Source organism: Leptinotarsa decemlineata, unplaced genomic scaffold (genome assembly GCF_025532065.1).
Source record: "Leptinotarsa decemlineata unplaced genomic scaffold, Ldec_3_MD MMD2_tig00026294_RagTag_RagTag, whole genome shotgun sequence".
NCBI lineage: Eukaryota > Metazoa > Arthropoda > Insecta > Coleoptera > Chrysomelidae > Leptinotarsa > Leptinotarsa decemlineata.
In genome coordinates, this window is record NW_027412674.1 from 12,003,251 (window position 1) to 12,020,949 (window position 17,699).

Consider the following 17,699-nt stretch of genomic DNA (forward strand, 5'->3'; position numbering starts at 1 on the left):
ATTTTCCCAATCGAACGGTACCGTCAAGAGAAACATTCGAGCGTGTCGATCGCAGCTTGAGGGAGACAGGTATGTAATAATTGATAATTAATTTGAGAACGTTGTTTTATTTCGATATTATTGTAGGTACAGTTTTGCCAAAACGAGGTGGTGAGGGCGCTCCTAGGACTGTACGTACCGTTGTATTGGAGGAAAATATTTTGGAAGCCGTCGCTGATGATCCTTCAATGAGCATCAGAAATCTATCAGAACAGTTCCATACATCCAAGTCCACTATTCATAGAATAATTAGGGAACAACTGCTCCACCCATTTCACATCCAGAAGGTACATGCCATGACACCTCAAGATTTTCCAGCAAATTATAGTTTCGGGCCACGGGAACCACTTTTTAAAAAGACTTTATTTAGATTTACAGACTTTATTGTACAGAAGTTACTCTGACAATCGTACTAACAGAACTGACTCTTCTTTCAAGATGGCTAGCTTTTATAAGTTTATTATAACTTAGTCAGCATTTGATGAATAAGCATAAAGGAGGGTTTTATATACATAACTCCTCCATCCCTAAGATGAAAATAATACATTAACATTATTTTCATCAACATTTTCTAAATGAATATTTTCTTGTTTATTTTTCCTTTTAAAATATTTAAATTTGTTCTTATATTTGGAATATAAAATAAAATATGTAAGAAGTATTATAAATATGAATATACAAATATACATTAAAGTATAAGAAGTGCTGTCTTCTTCTAAGGCTTCTAGTCGATGTAATTGGGTTTTTTCAGCAAGGTCCTGAAGTCGGGTTAGTTCGTCGAGGTTTACTCTTTCAGGAACTTTCATAGGGTTATTCTCAGGATGTAGCTGGATAGTATCTATTTCGGGTAACTGTAGAGGGTTTCCTTGAACGGAAGTGGCGTCGTTGGAATAAACTTCGCCTCTAACAGTGAGGTTACATTTATGTGGGATATGGATCAACTGTGGTTGTCTGATATTTTCGTATCCATGCTCCTTACAATTTTTCTCAATCATGATCTTATCAATGGGGATAATAATCATGTAGGCATCGTTGACAGGTTCTATTATGTCCTGGTCTAATTGAATTTGAATCGTCTGGCATTGATGATCGGTTTTACCAATTAGTAATTTCGGTAAACAATCTTCTTTTGAAATTTGGTTGTCAACATGGTATATGCAGGTATTTTCAATTCTCGTACAGGGTTCATCTTCATAATGATGGTAAGTCGAGTTAAGAATTATATAGGGTTTTAAAGGAACGATAGCTTGGTTGAGTATTGGAATTGGGAACAAATGGAAGTAATCATAAACATTTTCAAGAAGTATCGGAAAATGAATTGCAAATATAATAATTCCATTTTTATAATTAATTTCAATTTTTAGTAATTTATTATACGACTGAATGTTTTTAAAGTTTGGTAAACTGCCTTTGTAAAGGTTTGACATTATTTTTAATAATTCTTCGATATCAGATAATGGTAATATCGTGCTATGAATAATGTTTAATTCTGCAAATAAAATTGAATCTTCAATGTTATTAAGTATTGATAATATAATTTGACAATCTATTATCATTGTATCAAGAGAATTTTGAAGTCTTAAGAATAGCGTGAACTTATTCAGATTTAAGACAATACTTTTTATTTGTTCGTCAATTAATTGTTGGTTTTTAACAATCTGCTGTAAGCTATTCGTAGTTTCATTCATAAATTTTCTTGTGATAGTTAGGTAATTTTCTAAATCATGGTGAAGCATGTTCTGATTCTTTTCCAAAGTGAAAATTGCTTTATTATATTTTTCTGCATCTTCATCATCTAAAGTACCAAAGAGCCATTTACTTGTTCTGCCTACTATATTAATAAGTGCCCTTTTCGATCGATTATTTTCTTGAGGTTTAATATTGATTAATTTCACTTTGATTGTGTCTAGCAAATAATTCAGATGATTATACATGTGGTGTAGTTGTGGGTATAAAGGGTCTTTGATCAAGATAAATTCTGCGATTGTTTTTGTATTATTATTTAAGATGTTTAGGGGAGAATCAAATTGTTTTAAGTCAATGTATTTTATAAACGTATGTTTTTGTGTAGTGGATCTTGCTTTTCCAAGGGAAAAGGGAAGGATAGGGTTATTTATCCTCGTCATTATTATGTCTTGTCCTGTCGTCGCAAGGATTCCGAGAAGTAGAAGGTATAACGTTGTCATCTGAAACAATTTGTTTCTTAATGATTTTTCTTTGTGGCTTTAACTTACTTTTATGGTATTTTGATTTAGAAGTTTCAATTTTGAAGTTACTATCTTTTTTTGGTTGAATTTCCTTATATAAGGGTGATAATTTATTTCGAGGAGTTTCTTTAAGAAAAGTATTTTTATCAATTTCAATTTCTGGGGGATCATTTCTGTTGGAATTTACTTTAGATAGGTTCTTAGCTTTTTCATTGTTTTGTTCTACTATTTCTTTTAATATTTTCATATTTCTTGAATGTTTTTCTATATAGTTTGAGGTTATCTTTTCTAACGTTACATCATAAGGGCTCTGGTGTTCTACATTACCTTTAATAATTTGGAAGGGTGTGAATTTAGTTGCGGAATGGACAGTATTATTATATCCTAGAATCGCATACAACATTTGTTTTGTTATTGGTCGATTAGGAAATTCTAATTTTAAAGTTCGTATTTCCTCAATTAGAGTAGAATGAAAACGTTCTACCGGACTATTACTGTTCGGGTTTTTTGGGGTGATGTAATGCAACATAATTTTATGAAGTTTGCAAAAATCTTCAATCAAGTTATTTTTAAATTCTGTGCCAGAATCGCAAGTTATTTTATTTGGAATACCGTAATGGGATATGAATTTTAATAAACCATCTAAGATGTCTGTCGCATTTAGTTGTATGGGGTATGCTTGTGCAAAGCGCGAAAAGCTGTCAATAATTGTTAGGAATTTTAGTCTATCAAGTGATAGAACATCAACATAAATATGTTCGAACGGGTATTCTCCAATTGGTGTTGGGTTAAATTTTATGACATTAGGGTGCCTTTCGTATTTTGATTTTTGACATGTTACGCATGTATTTACGTAGTTTGTTATGTCTTGAATCATATTAGGCCAATAGTATACTTTTGATAGAGACAATTTTGTTTCATTTATGCCTCTATGTGTAGTTTTTGTTTCATGATGGTATTTAATTTTTTCTCGTTGTTCATTTTTCTTCAAAATGTCTTTCAATAGTATATTACTTTGAACAAGTTTAAAGGCTGAGTTTCTAAAATGTTTTTGGATTATCGGAATTATTACATTCTTTAATTCCTCTTGAAATATTATACCATAAACAGTATTAGGTTTCAAATATTCTAAAAAGATTTTTACTATATCGTTTTCAATGTTTCTAGTAGATATTACGATTTTTAAACGTGTCTTATCAAAGGGTTTAGTTATACTTACTTTTGGTGAAATTATGTCGTTACTTTGAACTAAGAATATTTGATTTTTAAATTTATTTAATGGTTGCTCTGATATTGGGATTTCTAAAATTGGGTCTTCTTGCGAAGAATGTTGTGTTTCATTTGAGTGTTTTATTTTCGGTTCTTCTTGTTGGGCTGGTACGACTATTATGTCTGAAAGTATTTTAATCTTCTTTTCCTCTGGGAGTTTTTGTTTTTCTTTAGCTGGTTGAAAATGTCCTGTGTGGTAATTTTCGGGTTGGGGTTCTTCTCTTGATTGATGTTTTTCGACTTCTTCATTGGCGAGTTCATCTATTTCTTGCACTATTTTGGCAATTTCATCAATCTCAGGGTTATCGTTTTCATCTACGCAATATTCTGCGAAATCTTCTAAACGGTCTTCTTCCGTATCGAAATTTCCTAGTAAAGAATAATTTTCTAATGGATGTAGTTCAATTCTGGATAGGGTATCAGCAACAGAATTCTTTTTTCCTTTTCTATGTATGATGTTATATTCATACTCTTCTAATCTTAGGCGCCATCTTACTAATTTTGAAGAGGGGTCTTTTAAATTGAATAACCATTGGAGTGGTTTATGATCGGTAACAATCGTAAATTTTCTACCAAAAAGGTAAGGTCTAAAGTATTTGGTAAAATTGACAATTGCCAATAATTCCTTTTCTATAGTTGAATAATTTTGTTCTGCGGGATTTAAAGTTCTTGAGGCATACGCGATGGGTTTATCTTTACCTAGAGGGCCTTGTGATAACACAGCTCCAATTGCTACGTTAGAAGCATCGGTTGTCAAGATAAAAGGTTTACTAAAATCGGGATGTTGAAGAAGAGGTTCATTAGTTAAAACTTGTTTACATTTTTCGAAGGTTTCTAGGAATTTGGCAGAATGAAGGATTTTCTCTCCTTTTTTTAGACATTGAGTTAGCGGTTTTGTTAATTGCGCGAAATCTTTAATAAATTTTCTATAATATCCTAGCAAACCGAGGAATGATTTAATATCTCTAGCAGTAGTTGGTATGGGAAAATTTTGGATTGCTTTTATTTTATTCGGATTGGGTTTTATACCGTGGGGTGTTACAATATGTCCTAAAAATTCTACATTTTGTTTTAAGAATTCCGATTTGTCCAATTGTACTTTCAATTTAGCTTCTCTTAATACTTTAAAGACTTGCTTTAGATTAGAGATGTGTTCCTGAAGGGAGGTCGAAAAAATTATTATATCGTCCATATAGACGAGACATATTTTGTTTCTTAGGTCTTTCAAAACGTAATCCATAACTCGTTGAAACGTCGCTGGAGCGTTCTTTAATCCAAACGGCATTCTGACATATTCGTAATGGCCGTGTTCTACGTTGAAGGCTGTTTTGTCAATAGAATTTTCTTCCATCTCTATTTGGTGAAATCCTGAAGTTAAATCTAGAGTAGTGAAGTAGTTACATTTCCCTAGTTTATCCAGTATGTCCTCGATATTAGGAATGGGGTATCGGTCATCAATCGTTTTTTCGTTCAATTTCCTATAATCAACAACAATTCTCCATTTTTTCTTTCCTGAGGCGTCCGCTTTCTTCGGTACAATCCAAATAGGGCTACTCCAAGATGATGATGATGGTCGTATTATTCCGTCATTCAACATTTTTTCTATTTGTTTATTTACTTCTTCTTTATGGCAATGAGGAAACCGATAGGATTTAGTGTGTACTGGTATTTCGTCTGTCGTTTTAATTTCATGTTTTATTTTGTTTGTGAAAGAAAGTTTAGTATTCTCATCATGAAATATGTCTAAAAATTCTTTGCAAACTGTTAAAATTGCGTTTTTTTCTTCCGTGTTCATATGGTCGGTCCTAATTTTACTTGTTATATCAGTTATGGAATTATTATTATAATTTTCAGGTAAGGCTTGTTCAATATTATAAAATTCAAATTGTTCTTTATTTATTTGGTTGGATGGGAACGGTTCATTCATTGTTATAGAGATAGTTTTATTAGTTTTATTAAAAATTTCGAAAGTTGCGCGATAATTTTTGGCATAAGTTATTGTTTCAGGTACGTATAGTTTATCAATAAATCCCTCTGGAATTATTATTTCTCCTTCACTGATATCGACAGGGTATTTCTTTATTAAAGTTTCATATGGTGGTATTTCGATAGTAAAAGAAGTTTCGTGAGGCTGTCTATAGTAGAAAGGGATTTGTACAATTTCATTTCTTAAGATTTGATTGCTAAAATCGATATTTAAGTCAAGATTTTTAAGTTCTTTTAAACCTAAAATTCCATCAAAAAATTCATGAAATTGGAATAAAATATATTCCGTTTCATAGTTGCTTTGAAATTCTTCAAAAGCTGGGATAATAGCTTTATATTGAATTTCTTTTTCACCTAATGAAGTTTTTAACTGAGAGGGTTCTCTAAATATTCTGTCTGGATAATATTTTTCTACAATAGATGGTCTTAACATGGAAGTATGACATCCGGTATCAATTAGTAGTTTAATAGGGGGATTTTGGATTTGTATATAAGGTAATCCATTTATAGAGCCTGAATAAAGTTCTATTATACCGTCTTGTTTATCGGAGGCGGTTTGTAAAAATTTTCGTCTTCGTATTCAGTGTTTGAGTCAGTTATTTCAGTCGTTTCTTGGGGAGTAAAGTAATATTCATTTAATTCATCAGTTAATTGATATTGATCTGGAGGGTGTTGGTCTTCAATTGGGTATTGGTCTTCGACAGGGTATTGGTTAATGGGGTAACCTAGTGTCATGTCGTATTCATTGTCATCATTATGGTTGTAAAGTTCTTCACTTATAAAGGTTTGTCTTGGGGGTTGCCTAAAAGATCGGTTATTTGCTGGGTGGTAAGGCATATTTGATCTACTAACCGTAGGATTTCTAGAAGTAGTCGACATTGGTTGAATGATTCTAGTATCAGGTTTATTTGTTAGTTTAAACACATTTTGGGGTGGTCCAAACACTTGTTTATTCGTTAAAAATTTATGTTGAACTTGTTTAGGTTGGATATTTATGGGTTGGCTTGGAAATTGTGGTTTTTGGTTAAATTGTTGATAATTATTAAAAGGTCTATTTGGCATTTGACTAGTAGAAGGTGTAGGATTTCTAAAGTTAGTTTGTTGAAAATTTTGTAAGTGTGAATAATTTTGTACAGGGAAATTACTATAATTTGGTTTTATTTGTTTTGGTGGGTATTGTTTTTGAACGTTAGTGCTTGAGCGGTTCTGAAAAACCATATTTTGTGTTTGTCTAAAATTTTCATCTTCCAAAACTAAATTCATTGCTTCTTCAAGGCTATCTGGTTTTTGAACAATTACTTTATCTTGTAATCTAATATTTAAATTTCTCATAAATACTTTCAAAGACTGTGATTGATATTGACGAATATATATCGCTTTAGTCTGTGGGTCTACAGCAGCAATAGAATTAATTTTAAAGATTAATTTACTTCTCAGTACTTGTATTCTTTTCGCAAAATCGAGGGGGTGTTCGTTTCTATTAGGGACAAGTGTAAAAAGTTGTTGTTCAAGGTTATCTAAATTTTGTCTATCACCAAATGTATTTCTTAATTCATTTCTTATTAAAATCCATGTGTTTAATTCCGTTCTTGCACCAATCAATAATTGTGCTCTATCTCTGAGTTTACCAATAATAATACTCAAGATACACTGATTTAGTGTATCGTCAGCGCTATAATATTTATTATGAAATTTGTCAATTGCATTTATAAAAATTTCGAGGGTGTCTGGAGATCCATCATACAAAGGTATGGTGTCAGAATAAATTTTAAATAAAGTATAATTAATTTCGGTGGACATATTTGAAACGGATAGAGAGACAAGCGACTGTACTAAATCTTCAATTTCAGGTTCGGTCATGTATTATTGTCGCGATCTTATCGGAAAAGATTACTCAGCGAATCTATTCAAGATAAGAGTTTGCTTTCTTCATTTATTCAGAAAAGAATCACGGTAAATAATATTGCGAAGTTTATCACAAGAATATTTCTGAAGCGTCGTTGTGTGTGTGTGAAATTAATACTCTCTTTATATCAGCGTATGATATAAATAGATTATTTTCTGTCTATTAAGCATATGATATAAGTAGCAGCAAGTTATTCTTTAGCTTCTTTGTTTTACTATTTAGTGAACACTATGCATTTATTGTTTGCTATGAGTGAGGAAAGAGAAAAATGATTTGAATGTATGAAATTTTGATTCGGCGTTTTTCACTTAATTGCTTCAATTTAAATCGGTATTTAAATTGTCTTTCTTAATCTACGTGACTTCTATAGTCCTGTCACCAATTTCAATTGCTATAAGAGAAAATGATGTCTGTTTTCGTTTTTTGATTATAATAATCACTTTTCCGAAACTTCCACAAATATTTACGATAAAGATTTAAGGAAATTTTGGAATCAGGTAGGAAAACTCGACTTACCTCGATGGTGTGTCAGTATTCTTTCCTGGAGGACTGTAGTAGCTGAGTCTGACGATCCGGTCCTTTTTGTGGGTGGTTGGTGGACGAAGCTGGTTTTTTGTAGTGGACAAACAGTTGGTACTGAAGAAAATTCAGGATCGATTTTCTTCCACTATCCTACCGACTGCGCCAATTATAGTTTCGGGCCACGGGAACCACTTTTTAAAAAGACTTTATTTAGATTTACAGACTTTATTGTACAGAAGTTACTCTGACAATCGTACTAACAGAACTGACTCTTCTTTCAAGATGGCTAGCTTTTATAAGTTTATTATAACTTAGTCAGCATTTGATGAATAAGCATAAAGGAGGGTTTTATATACATAACTAGCACGACTGGAATATGCCAATTGGTTCATGGATAGGCAAAGAGAGGATATGACTTTTATTAATCGAGTTTTATTCACTGATGAAGCAGGTTTCAGTAGAGATGGAGTTATCAACTCTCATAATCTCCATATATGGGCCGAAGAAAATCCCCATGGGATATTGCAAACCAAACACCAACGGAAATTCAACGTGAATGTTTGGGCTGGTATCATAGGAAATCATCTTATAGGACCATTCGTTCTACAGGACCGATTGAATGGAGAACGTAATTTGGAGTTCATTCAGAACGATTTGAATGGACTTTTGGAACATTTTAGTTTGATTGCGTGACCATCTGAACCATATTTTCCACAATAGATGGATTGGTAGAGGTGGGCCATATTCATGGCCATCGCGGTCTCCGGATTTAAATCCATTGGATTTCTTTCTGTGGGGGCATCTAAAAAGCCTTGTTTACGCTACACCTATTCACACAAGAGATGCATTGTTGAATAGAATAACATTACATTGTGAAGCCATACGAAACGACCCTGGAATGCTATTTCAAGTACAGAGAGGGTGTCTTCGCAGACTAAGAAAATGTATAGAGAGAGAAGGTGGTCATATCGAGCAGTTTCTGTAGCGGAATTTTCATTTCTGTTTGCTCTTGAGGCTCTTGAGTTTCGTTAGTTAAACGTGTTTGCATTATAAAAATTCGTTATGAACATTTTACCTATCATTTCCATTTTCCTTAAAAACTAATATTTTCGAATAATGGTAGACATCTCAGGATAAATGTTGTTGAATTAACGTTATCATTATTATTTCTGCTTTGATAATTATTCATTTCAAATAATGGTGGACGAGCGGGTTTGATGTCGTCGAGTGAAACTACATTTTTATCAAGACTCGTTGCTCCGATCGACTTTCCACACGAGTACTTTTATTCATAAAATTGTCCAAGTAACCTTAATTTGTTGAAAAATATTGAAAAATATCTGTCATTTCAAAGTTTTGGGGTGTGGACCATCGGGGGTAGTCCGTTCCTGACTTTGTAGCAAAACAACTGACTCCTGCATGAAAGCTCATCGAAGGAATTCATTTGTTTAGTCCATTACCAAAATTTGGATGATTTTGAATATTCACTTGAAAAGTTATCAAAGAAAAACATTTTTCATTTTGTAACTTCGAGGGCCCGTTACTTGGTAACGAAGGATTTTAGGAAAAAAAGTTATATGAAATACTGGTTATATTTTGACCCCATCTATACATTCCCGAGAGGAAAAGAGGAAGTCAAGGGACACCCTGTATATATATATATATATATATATATATATATATATATATATATTTCAATATTAAATTCTACAAAAAGGATTTGAAGCTTTATATCTTCTATTAATTATCTGCGAGCGCTTTCGACAGTTGGTAGTACTGTCATCTTCTAGGCACTCCTCAAACTGAACTGGTCATCCTGTTGAATGTGAGGTCTTGTTGTGTTCTGATTTGTACTTGTTCCTCGATAAGTGGAAAGAAAGAAGAGCACGACCAGCTCTCGAAAGCGCTCGCAGATAATCAAATAGAAGTCATAGAGCTTCCTTTTTGTAACCTACATTAATAGTATATATATATATATATATATATATATATATATATATATATATACGAGATCTATCAACTGAAACCACAAATGTGCGGTTGGCTCCTGTTGGTGGCTCCGTGCATTTGTATTTCTATATTTTTGGTAACCAAGTGTTGCCCATCCTTACACTTGGCTGCACCATACTGATGATGGGCCAAAAGCCCGAAACACGTGTCTATGGTTTGCCACTTTCATGAGTGCTATGTCCGATATTAACTTCTGGTTCTATATCAAGACACTCAATAACTTTCATATTTGTATAATTTCCTGGACCCGGATGTCACGCAGGTAGCTATAGCTGCCTCCGTGGTGATTTTGATAGTTTTCTTGTGAACACGAGATCTATCAACTGAAACCACAAATGTGCGGTTGGCTCCTGTTGGTGGCTCCGTGCATTTGTATTTCTATATTTTTGGTAACCAAGTGTTGCCCATCCTTACACTTGGCTGCACCATACTGATGATGGGCCAAAAGCCCGAAACACGTGTCTATGGTTTGCCACTTTCATGAGTGCTATGTCCGATATTAACTTCTGGTTCTATATCAAGACACTCAATAACTTTCATATTTGTATATATATATATATATATATATATATATATATATATATATATATATATATATATATATATATATATCAAAACTCAAAAATCAAAAATCAAAACTCTGTTCTACTTTGCCAAGCTTTCGCTTCTAATGGGAAGCTTCTTCAGTGCAGTAAAAATGAGGAAAAAACAATGAATTGAACATATAAATCGACGAAAGAAAGTTAAACATTAATGGATTTTTTGGTTTGACAAATGTCATACTTTCACAAAAATGAAGATGATCACTTGGTGATCGAAACACGTGTCGGAGGTGTTAAAAATAACTATTTGGTGTTGGGAAAAACTCCAGTAATATTTATTATTTACTAGTTGTCAAAATTGAAAAAAGAAGAGCTACATAGTTCTAGTTGGTCATTAAGGGTTTTGAAATTGGGGTTTTCATTTAATTTATTCAGTCCCAATGTTTCTAACAAATTTATCTCTATTTTTTACTGCATGTATGGAGAATTTTCATGTTTTCTTCAAAACCCTCAATGATCAACTAGAACTATGCAAATCTCCCCTTTTGAATTTGTTAATGTTGACAACTAGTTTAGGATCCATTGGTATTTGGAACAATAGTTTGAATCAATAGTCACTAATTTTGAAGTTACGGAAGTTAAATAATTATTGTTTTGGGATCTCAGATACGGTATTGATAGCCTTGGTAACATTTACTTTATTTAAGGTACCTATTTCATGTCTCGAAAGGATATTGACTGTAACGTTTTATATTCTAGGAGTTGTTTGTCAAACAGCGTTAGTTTACTTGAGAAAGGTTTAATAAACCGAATCCGCTGGTAAAAAATAAAAATCTTAGTAGAAATTCGACAAAATTTTTTTTTCTATTCTATATTTGATATGCATTTCCACATAATAAATACGTCATTAATAGAACAAATATTTTTGAATTTTGAATTTTCTTTCATCAATTTCACTGGCGAATGTTTTCTATTGAAGTAGCCGCTTTATAGCAGTCTCACAAATTATATATCAACTGAACTTACCTCCAACACAACCTGCAAAAAAATCAAGAGACATGACCTGGGCTCTCTATGTGATAGACGTCGACAAAAACAGTAAGTTTCCAGGGAGTCGAGGAAAATCTTTCTTTCAACTGGCAGTCGTAAATTTTTTGTGTTTTGCTAAGTTTGTATATTGAATCCATGTACTATCTCAACTGAGTCTGGAAAAAAGGAAACAATTTTTCAGAAATTTGACAGTTACCGAACACCCGATACTTTCGCGTCTCACTCATCTTAAAGTAAAGAATGACCTTTCTCAGACCGTTCTCTTAACTAAGCACCAAATTAGTATTTTGATAATGCAGTAATATCATGTTTGAACATTCAATGTATCGATGATAAAGAAGTATTGACCTTTCATAGTTCAACTTTCGAAGAATCGGTGTGATGTTTTCTTGAATAACCATCCATCTGATGTTGCTCAACTAATCAACTGACACAACACTTAATTCAATGTGCAATAGTAACAGAAACATTTCAAAAAGTAATCATAACATATTGGATGTGTTGAATAATAATGTATTCACACACACAAACTTTCAGGCTCAATTTGGTATTTTATGTGAAATAACATTAATGAAAAACTATATTCAATGATTAGATAACTTATTCACCTCCAGTATCTCCTTTATTGGGACATATCGAGTAGAATTACGAAGTACTTTAGTTATGCATAAACATGACACATGCTTTAAGCTGTTCTGCGGCTGAAGACGAGTCAAAAATAATTCTTCTGCAGTATATGACTTTGAGATATATCAACTTTTGCATTTTTTTGAGTTGATTATCTATTGGAATATTACACTTTACATTAGTGCATATGAATATGAGATGTTATTCTCATATTATTATATTGTAATCACAAATCCTGAAAATGAGATATATTTTTGTTTAATTATTATACTGACATTTCTTCTCATCCGTTATCAGTGGAAATGTACAAGCACTATGGAAAATCCACAAGACCCTACCCGTGTGAAACGAAATAGTTTCGGAAAGTCTGTGTCAGTCATTGAACATTTTCTATGAAAGTATCTATAAAAGGTAGACATGTCACCCAGTTTTCCTTTCATATTCCATTTTAAGATGATATTTGGGGCTCTTCTATGAATATAATCGATCAATCAATGAATCACTATATTTATTTCTATTTTTCGACATGGCTCACAGGCATTGAAATTTGTCAATTAGTAGGTAAAGTCGTACATCAAGATAAAATTCACATTAAAAAAGTTAAAATACACTAACACTAATATTTACATCACACATAGTTAAACACAGATAAATATTAATAAAATCACATGCACTATAAAAACATTTTTCCATTGAAAAGTTCTTCAACTTATGTTTGAATGAAAACAATTTATTTATGGGAAGGAAAGTTTTTGGCTTTCTACTACTCCATCTTGATACAAAAAAAGGAAATCTTCCAAAGAAAGAAAGGAAGTTATCAATTTGAAAATAAGTAACTCTATACATGAATGTGTAGATCATGCAAAGAAGTAACTTTCAGACACAAACTAGAAGAAAGTTCTCCTGAAACAGCTACTTTCATATGGACATTGAATTACACGAAAGAAAAAAATCTTTCGAAGCAAATACTTTTACATGAACACTGCATTATACAGAAGATACTTTTCTCTACTCAGTTTGTATTTCAAACATTCGTTGTGGAATAAAATCAGATATCATTCACATGAGTTCTACTTTCAATGATTGGTAACAAATTGCACTTACATGGAACACTGTCGTCCTCACTGGTATACATCTTTGAACATTTTCTATGAAAATATCTATAAAAGATAGTCACGTCTCCCAGTATATACAGTATACCAGTGAGGATGACAGTGTTCCATGTGAGTGCAATTTGTTACCATTCATTTAAAGTAGAACTCATGTGAATGATATCTGATTTTTATTCTACAACGAATGTTTGAAATGCAAACTGAGTAGAGAAAGGTATCTTCTCTACAATTCAGTGTTCATATAGAAGTATTTGTTTCGAAAGATTTTTTCTTTCGTGTAACTCAATGTCCATATGAAAGTAGCTGTTTCAGGAGGACTTTCTTCTAGTTTGTGTCTGAAAGTTACTTCTTTGCATGATCTACACATCCATGTATAGATTAAGTCATTTTTAAATTGATTACTTCCTTCCTTTCTTTGGAAGATTCCCTCATCTTTTTTTTGTATCGAGATGGAGTAGTAGAAAGCCAAAAACTTTCTTTCCCAAAAATCAATCACTCCTAAAAATATAACCCCTTTAATTCCATTTATTTATAAACTTCAGTTCTTCTGGGAGATTGGTAAATAGTTTAAGGCGAAGGTGATCAAGAGCACATGAATCTAATTTTCTCTTTGCTGAATTTACATGAAAATGCGAGTAAAAGTTTTTTTATTTTCATATTTTCAGAACAGATACATATGTTACAAAAATTTCGAAGAAACTTCAAGTTGAGCTTCATTTTATGGGTTCGGTGCCGATTTCTACGAAAGCGCAGAATGGCTACATACTTTTAATATACGTTTCTTGAAAATTACGACTTTGTAACTCGAAATTTCGACTTTGAGCTCGTGATTACGTGAAATTTCGATTTAAAATTTGAAATTTCGAGATATAAGTCGAAATTTCGAGTTTGAAGTCGAAATTGAAATGAAAATTTCGAGTGTATAGTTGATGTTTCGAAAAAATCTCGATATTTCGAGTTTGAAGTCGTAATTTTTAGTTTCAAGAAGAAATTTCAAAATTAAAATGGAAATTTTGAGTTTAAATTCGAAATTTCGACGTAAAAGTCGAAACTTCGAGTTTCAAAAACACAAATAATGAAAATATGTGGCCATCCTGCGCTTCCGTAGATTCCTACTATCTCAATGAGTTTTTGGAGAAATATCGAAAGAGAAATTGTGGGTTTATTATGAGCTAGCTTATCGTTTCTTTGTGAAATATTGTGAAATTTTGATATATGCGCTTAATTTGCTGTGACCTTTGTCAGTTTTGAAATAGCCACTATCTCGATTCCGAGAATTTTTTACTGACTTTTTAATGGAAAGTACGTAAAACGATACCGAGTGTAATAACAATAATAATCGGGGCTGTACAAAATTTCGAACGAAGGAAGAATTTTGGGACAAATATTCGAATAGACAAATATGAGATAGGCACTTGTTCGAATTTCTGCTATAGAAAAAATTTATCAAAAGAATTTGCATGAAATTTTTGCAAAAAATCGAATTGAGTGCTCAAAAATACTTGAATTGTCGACAACGGCATAAAGTGATTGTTCTCTGAGTCAGAAAAATGTTTTGTTACAAAATATGATGGGTGTGCTGAGTGTTTATTATATCTTATTTTGATACATGTTTCAGTCTATCCTTAATATTTTGCATCGCAAAATTCGTGAACCCCAGACTCATACGAATTCTCGACTTTATCCTTTGGATTTCCTAAAAAGCTCTCTAGTGTATTTTGAGAAAAATATGTAACTGTTGACTATCTGTTATTACATAATGAAATTCATATTATTGTTTATTTATTTGCGTATTTTCAATTAAAACATTAAATTTGAAATTGAACTCTGAACGTTATTTTCGTCTTCATGAACAATTTACCAAAGTTCACCTAATATTTTTATGAATATCTTTCAAATTTTTTATCCATTCGTTTATTTTACTCTTTTCGTTTTGCTCCTGAAGTAGGTTATCTTATAATTATAGTTCATTATGCAGAGTTCTGAAATAAGTTTTTAAAATCTGCAAACCAGAACCCCAAAAGCAATCAGTGTGATCTAATGAGTACTCATCATGGAGTTCAAATCCAAATTGCATTTGCGTATTTAATTTCTTGTTCGACAAATATTAGGTTGTTTTAAAAGATATGTTTGTTGTAACTATACAGGGTGTAACTGAATAAGTGTAAAACATTTAAGGAGGTGATTCCTTATCGAAAAAAAGATAGGATCTTTCATATAAAGAATCTTCATTGGAGCATCCCTTGTTAAGATACAGCCCCTTAAAGGGGGTACATAAAATTTGTGTAAAAATTTTTTTCACGAGCACTAAAAAAGTTTCAATATTGAAATTAACCTGTCGTTTTGTACTTCAAAAAAGACACTTGGCCAAAAATTCTTTTGGTTCACCCCATGGTTGCAAGGGGTGGAAAACGCAACCCCTAAAATTTATTTCCAATGTAACTTTTTGTTTTATTATTTGATTACGATTTCAAAATGTATTTCCGATAGCCTGTTTCATTCTAAACAAAAAATGTCTCCTGGATTTTTTGCCCAAAATAAACCAGTTCGCAGCAAAAAAATTATATTAGGAACAACTACAGAGATAAATCGTCATAAATGCGAAAATACGAAACTAATCTATCTAGTAATAATAATAATAGACACTTTATTCACAGTAAAAAAAAACAATATATGAATATATATGAATAATACAATTGCATGGAGTGAACAAGTGATTCAGGATAAGTACAAAGTACTTGTTTCCTTGAAATTAACAGATAAATAGACAAATAAAAAAGGAAAAATATATGTATAAAAATTATCAAATGGTAAAATTTTAAAAATATACAACTCTAAAACTAATATATATAGTCAGCTTAAATTCTATAAAGAATACAATTCAAATAATACAAAAAAGTTAAATGACATACATTGGTTGTATTCCACTAGGGTTCAAATAGTTGGGAGATCATATTCCTTTCATTTTCATTGATATATTTCTTTAACTTTTTCTTGAAGTTTTGTTTACTTTTACATTTTTTTATATCTCCTGGTAGGGTATTATAAATTTTTATTGAAACATAAGAGTATGCTCTTTGAGTTTTTGATTTTGTAGCATGCGGTAGGATGTGTTTGTTACGGTTTCGAGTATTGTATTCATGGTTAGGAATATCAGCTTTATGTTTTTGAAAGTGGTATTTCATATTCACACAAAGGTAAAATAATTTTGCCTGATATCCATGATTTTTATTTCTTTGTAGAGGCTATCAGAGTTGTATCTAGAGCTTTTCTGTAGCATTAATTTCAAGAACCGTCTCTGTATCACTTCTAGTCGATTGAGATGGGTTTTAAGCGCACCACCCCAGGCTTCAATACCATATCGGATATGACTTTCTACGAGAGAGGAGTATATTACTTTCATTTCTTCTATGGGTAAGTAAGTGTTCAGATATTTGAATTTATATAAAATGGTTTGGAGTTTTTTGGTCACGTATTTTATATGATAATCCCATTTAAGATGTGTGTCCAGATATATTCCTAAATATTTTGTCTCAGTTGTAGTATTCAGTTTTAACATTTTTCCATCTATATTTATTTCTAGGTGGCGAAAAGGAGGGATGCCAGATTTGTTGCAACTGAAAGGAAGAACGTGGGTTTTTTCGAAGTTGACTGTCAATAGTTTGTTATCGAACCATTCTTTAATAAATTTGAAATCTATTTCTGTAGTATTTTTTAGTTCCTGCCATGATGGAGCTTGATAAAAGATAACGGTGTCATCAGCATATCCTACGATATCACCTTTACTAGCAACTGAGAACAATTCATTCACATATAGGTTGAATAACAATGGACCCAGGACTGTGCCTTGCGGTATTCCATATTCAATGATTTTTGAGTTACTTGAATCATCACCAATTTTCACTTTCTGTGTCCTTTCATTAAATAGCTTTCAATGAGGTTATAACAATTACCTCTTATTCCTATTTTTTCTAGTGTCTCTAGGAGTAGCTTATGGCTGACAGTATCAAATGCTTTTTTCAAATCTATGAATAAGCAAAGACATGGAGTTCCCATTTCCAGAGCTTGGTGTATTTTCTCTGTGATGTATAGGATAGCATCCACCGTGGAGATTTGTTCTCTAAAGCCAAACTGTTTACAAGAAAGAAGTTTAAATTTATTTATAAAAGATAAGAGTCTGGTTTTCAATAATTTCTCGAATATTTTTGATAGATTCGTTATCAGTGAAATGGGTCTATAATTGGTAACAATGTTTTTGTCCCCACTTTTGTGTATCGGGATGACGACTGATTTTTTGAGAGAAGTTGGCCATATCCCCTTATCTAGACATCGATTTAAGGTATGAGTGAGAGGAATAACGATATTGCCTGAGATTTGTTTTAGTGTTTCTGCTCGTATTTGATCTTCCCCTACGGATTTTTTATTTTTC

At 32.0% G+C, this 17,699-nt stretch overlaps 1 protein-coding gene and 1 long non-coding RNA gene across 3 annotated transcripts in view; one reads left to right on the forward strand and one right to left on the reverse strand.

The window, feature by feature from the left end:
* Positions 1-17,699, reverse strand: part of LOC111516462 (mitochondrial basic amino acids transporter) — a 36,510-nt gene that overhangs the window by 12,141 nt on the left and 6,670 nt on the right. Inside the window, exons 1-2 of one of the 2 annotated variants that reach the window (XM_074180432.1) lie at positions 11,880-12,036; positions 11,508-11,686 (exon numbers count right to left, since the gene is read on the reverse strand). In XM_074180432.1, coding sequence (XP_074036533.1) covers positions 11,508-11,541 — 34 coding nt within the window. In that variant the 5' untranslated portion in view covers positions 11,542-11,686; positions 11,880-12,036. Of the gene's footprint in view, positions 1-11,507; positions 11,687-11,879; positions 12,037-17,699 lie in introns of those variants that run through there. The other variant, XM_074180431.1, reaches the window with a different exon arrangement.
* On the forward strand, positions 16,486-16,958 carry LOC141484851 (uncharacterized). The gene is made up of 2 exons (XR_012466839.1): positions 16,486-16,684; positions 16,854-16,958. It is a non-coding gene; the product is annotated as an uncharacterized lncRNA (long non-coding RNA).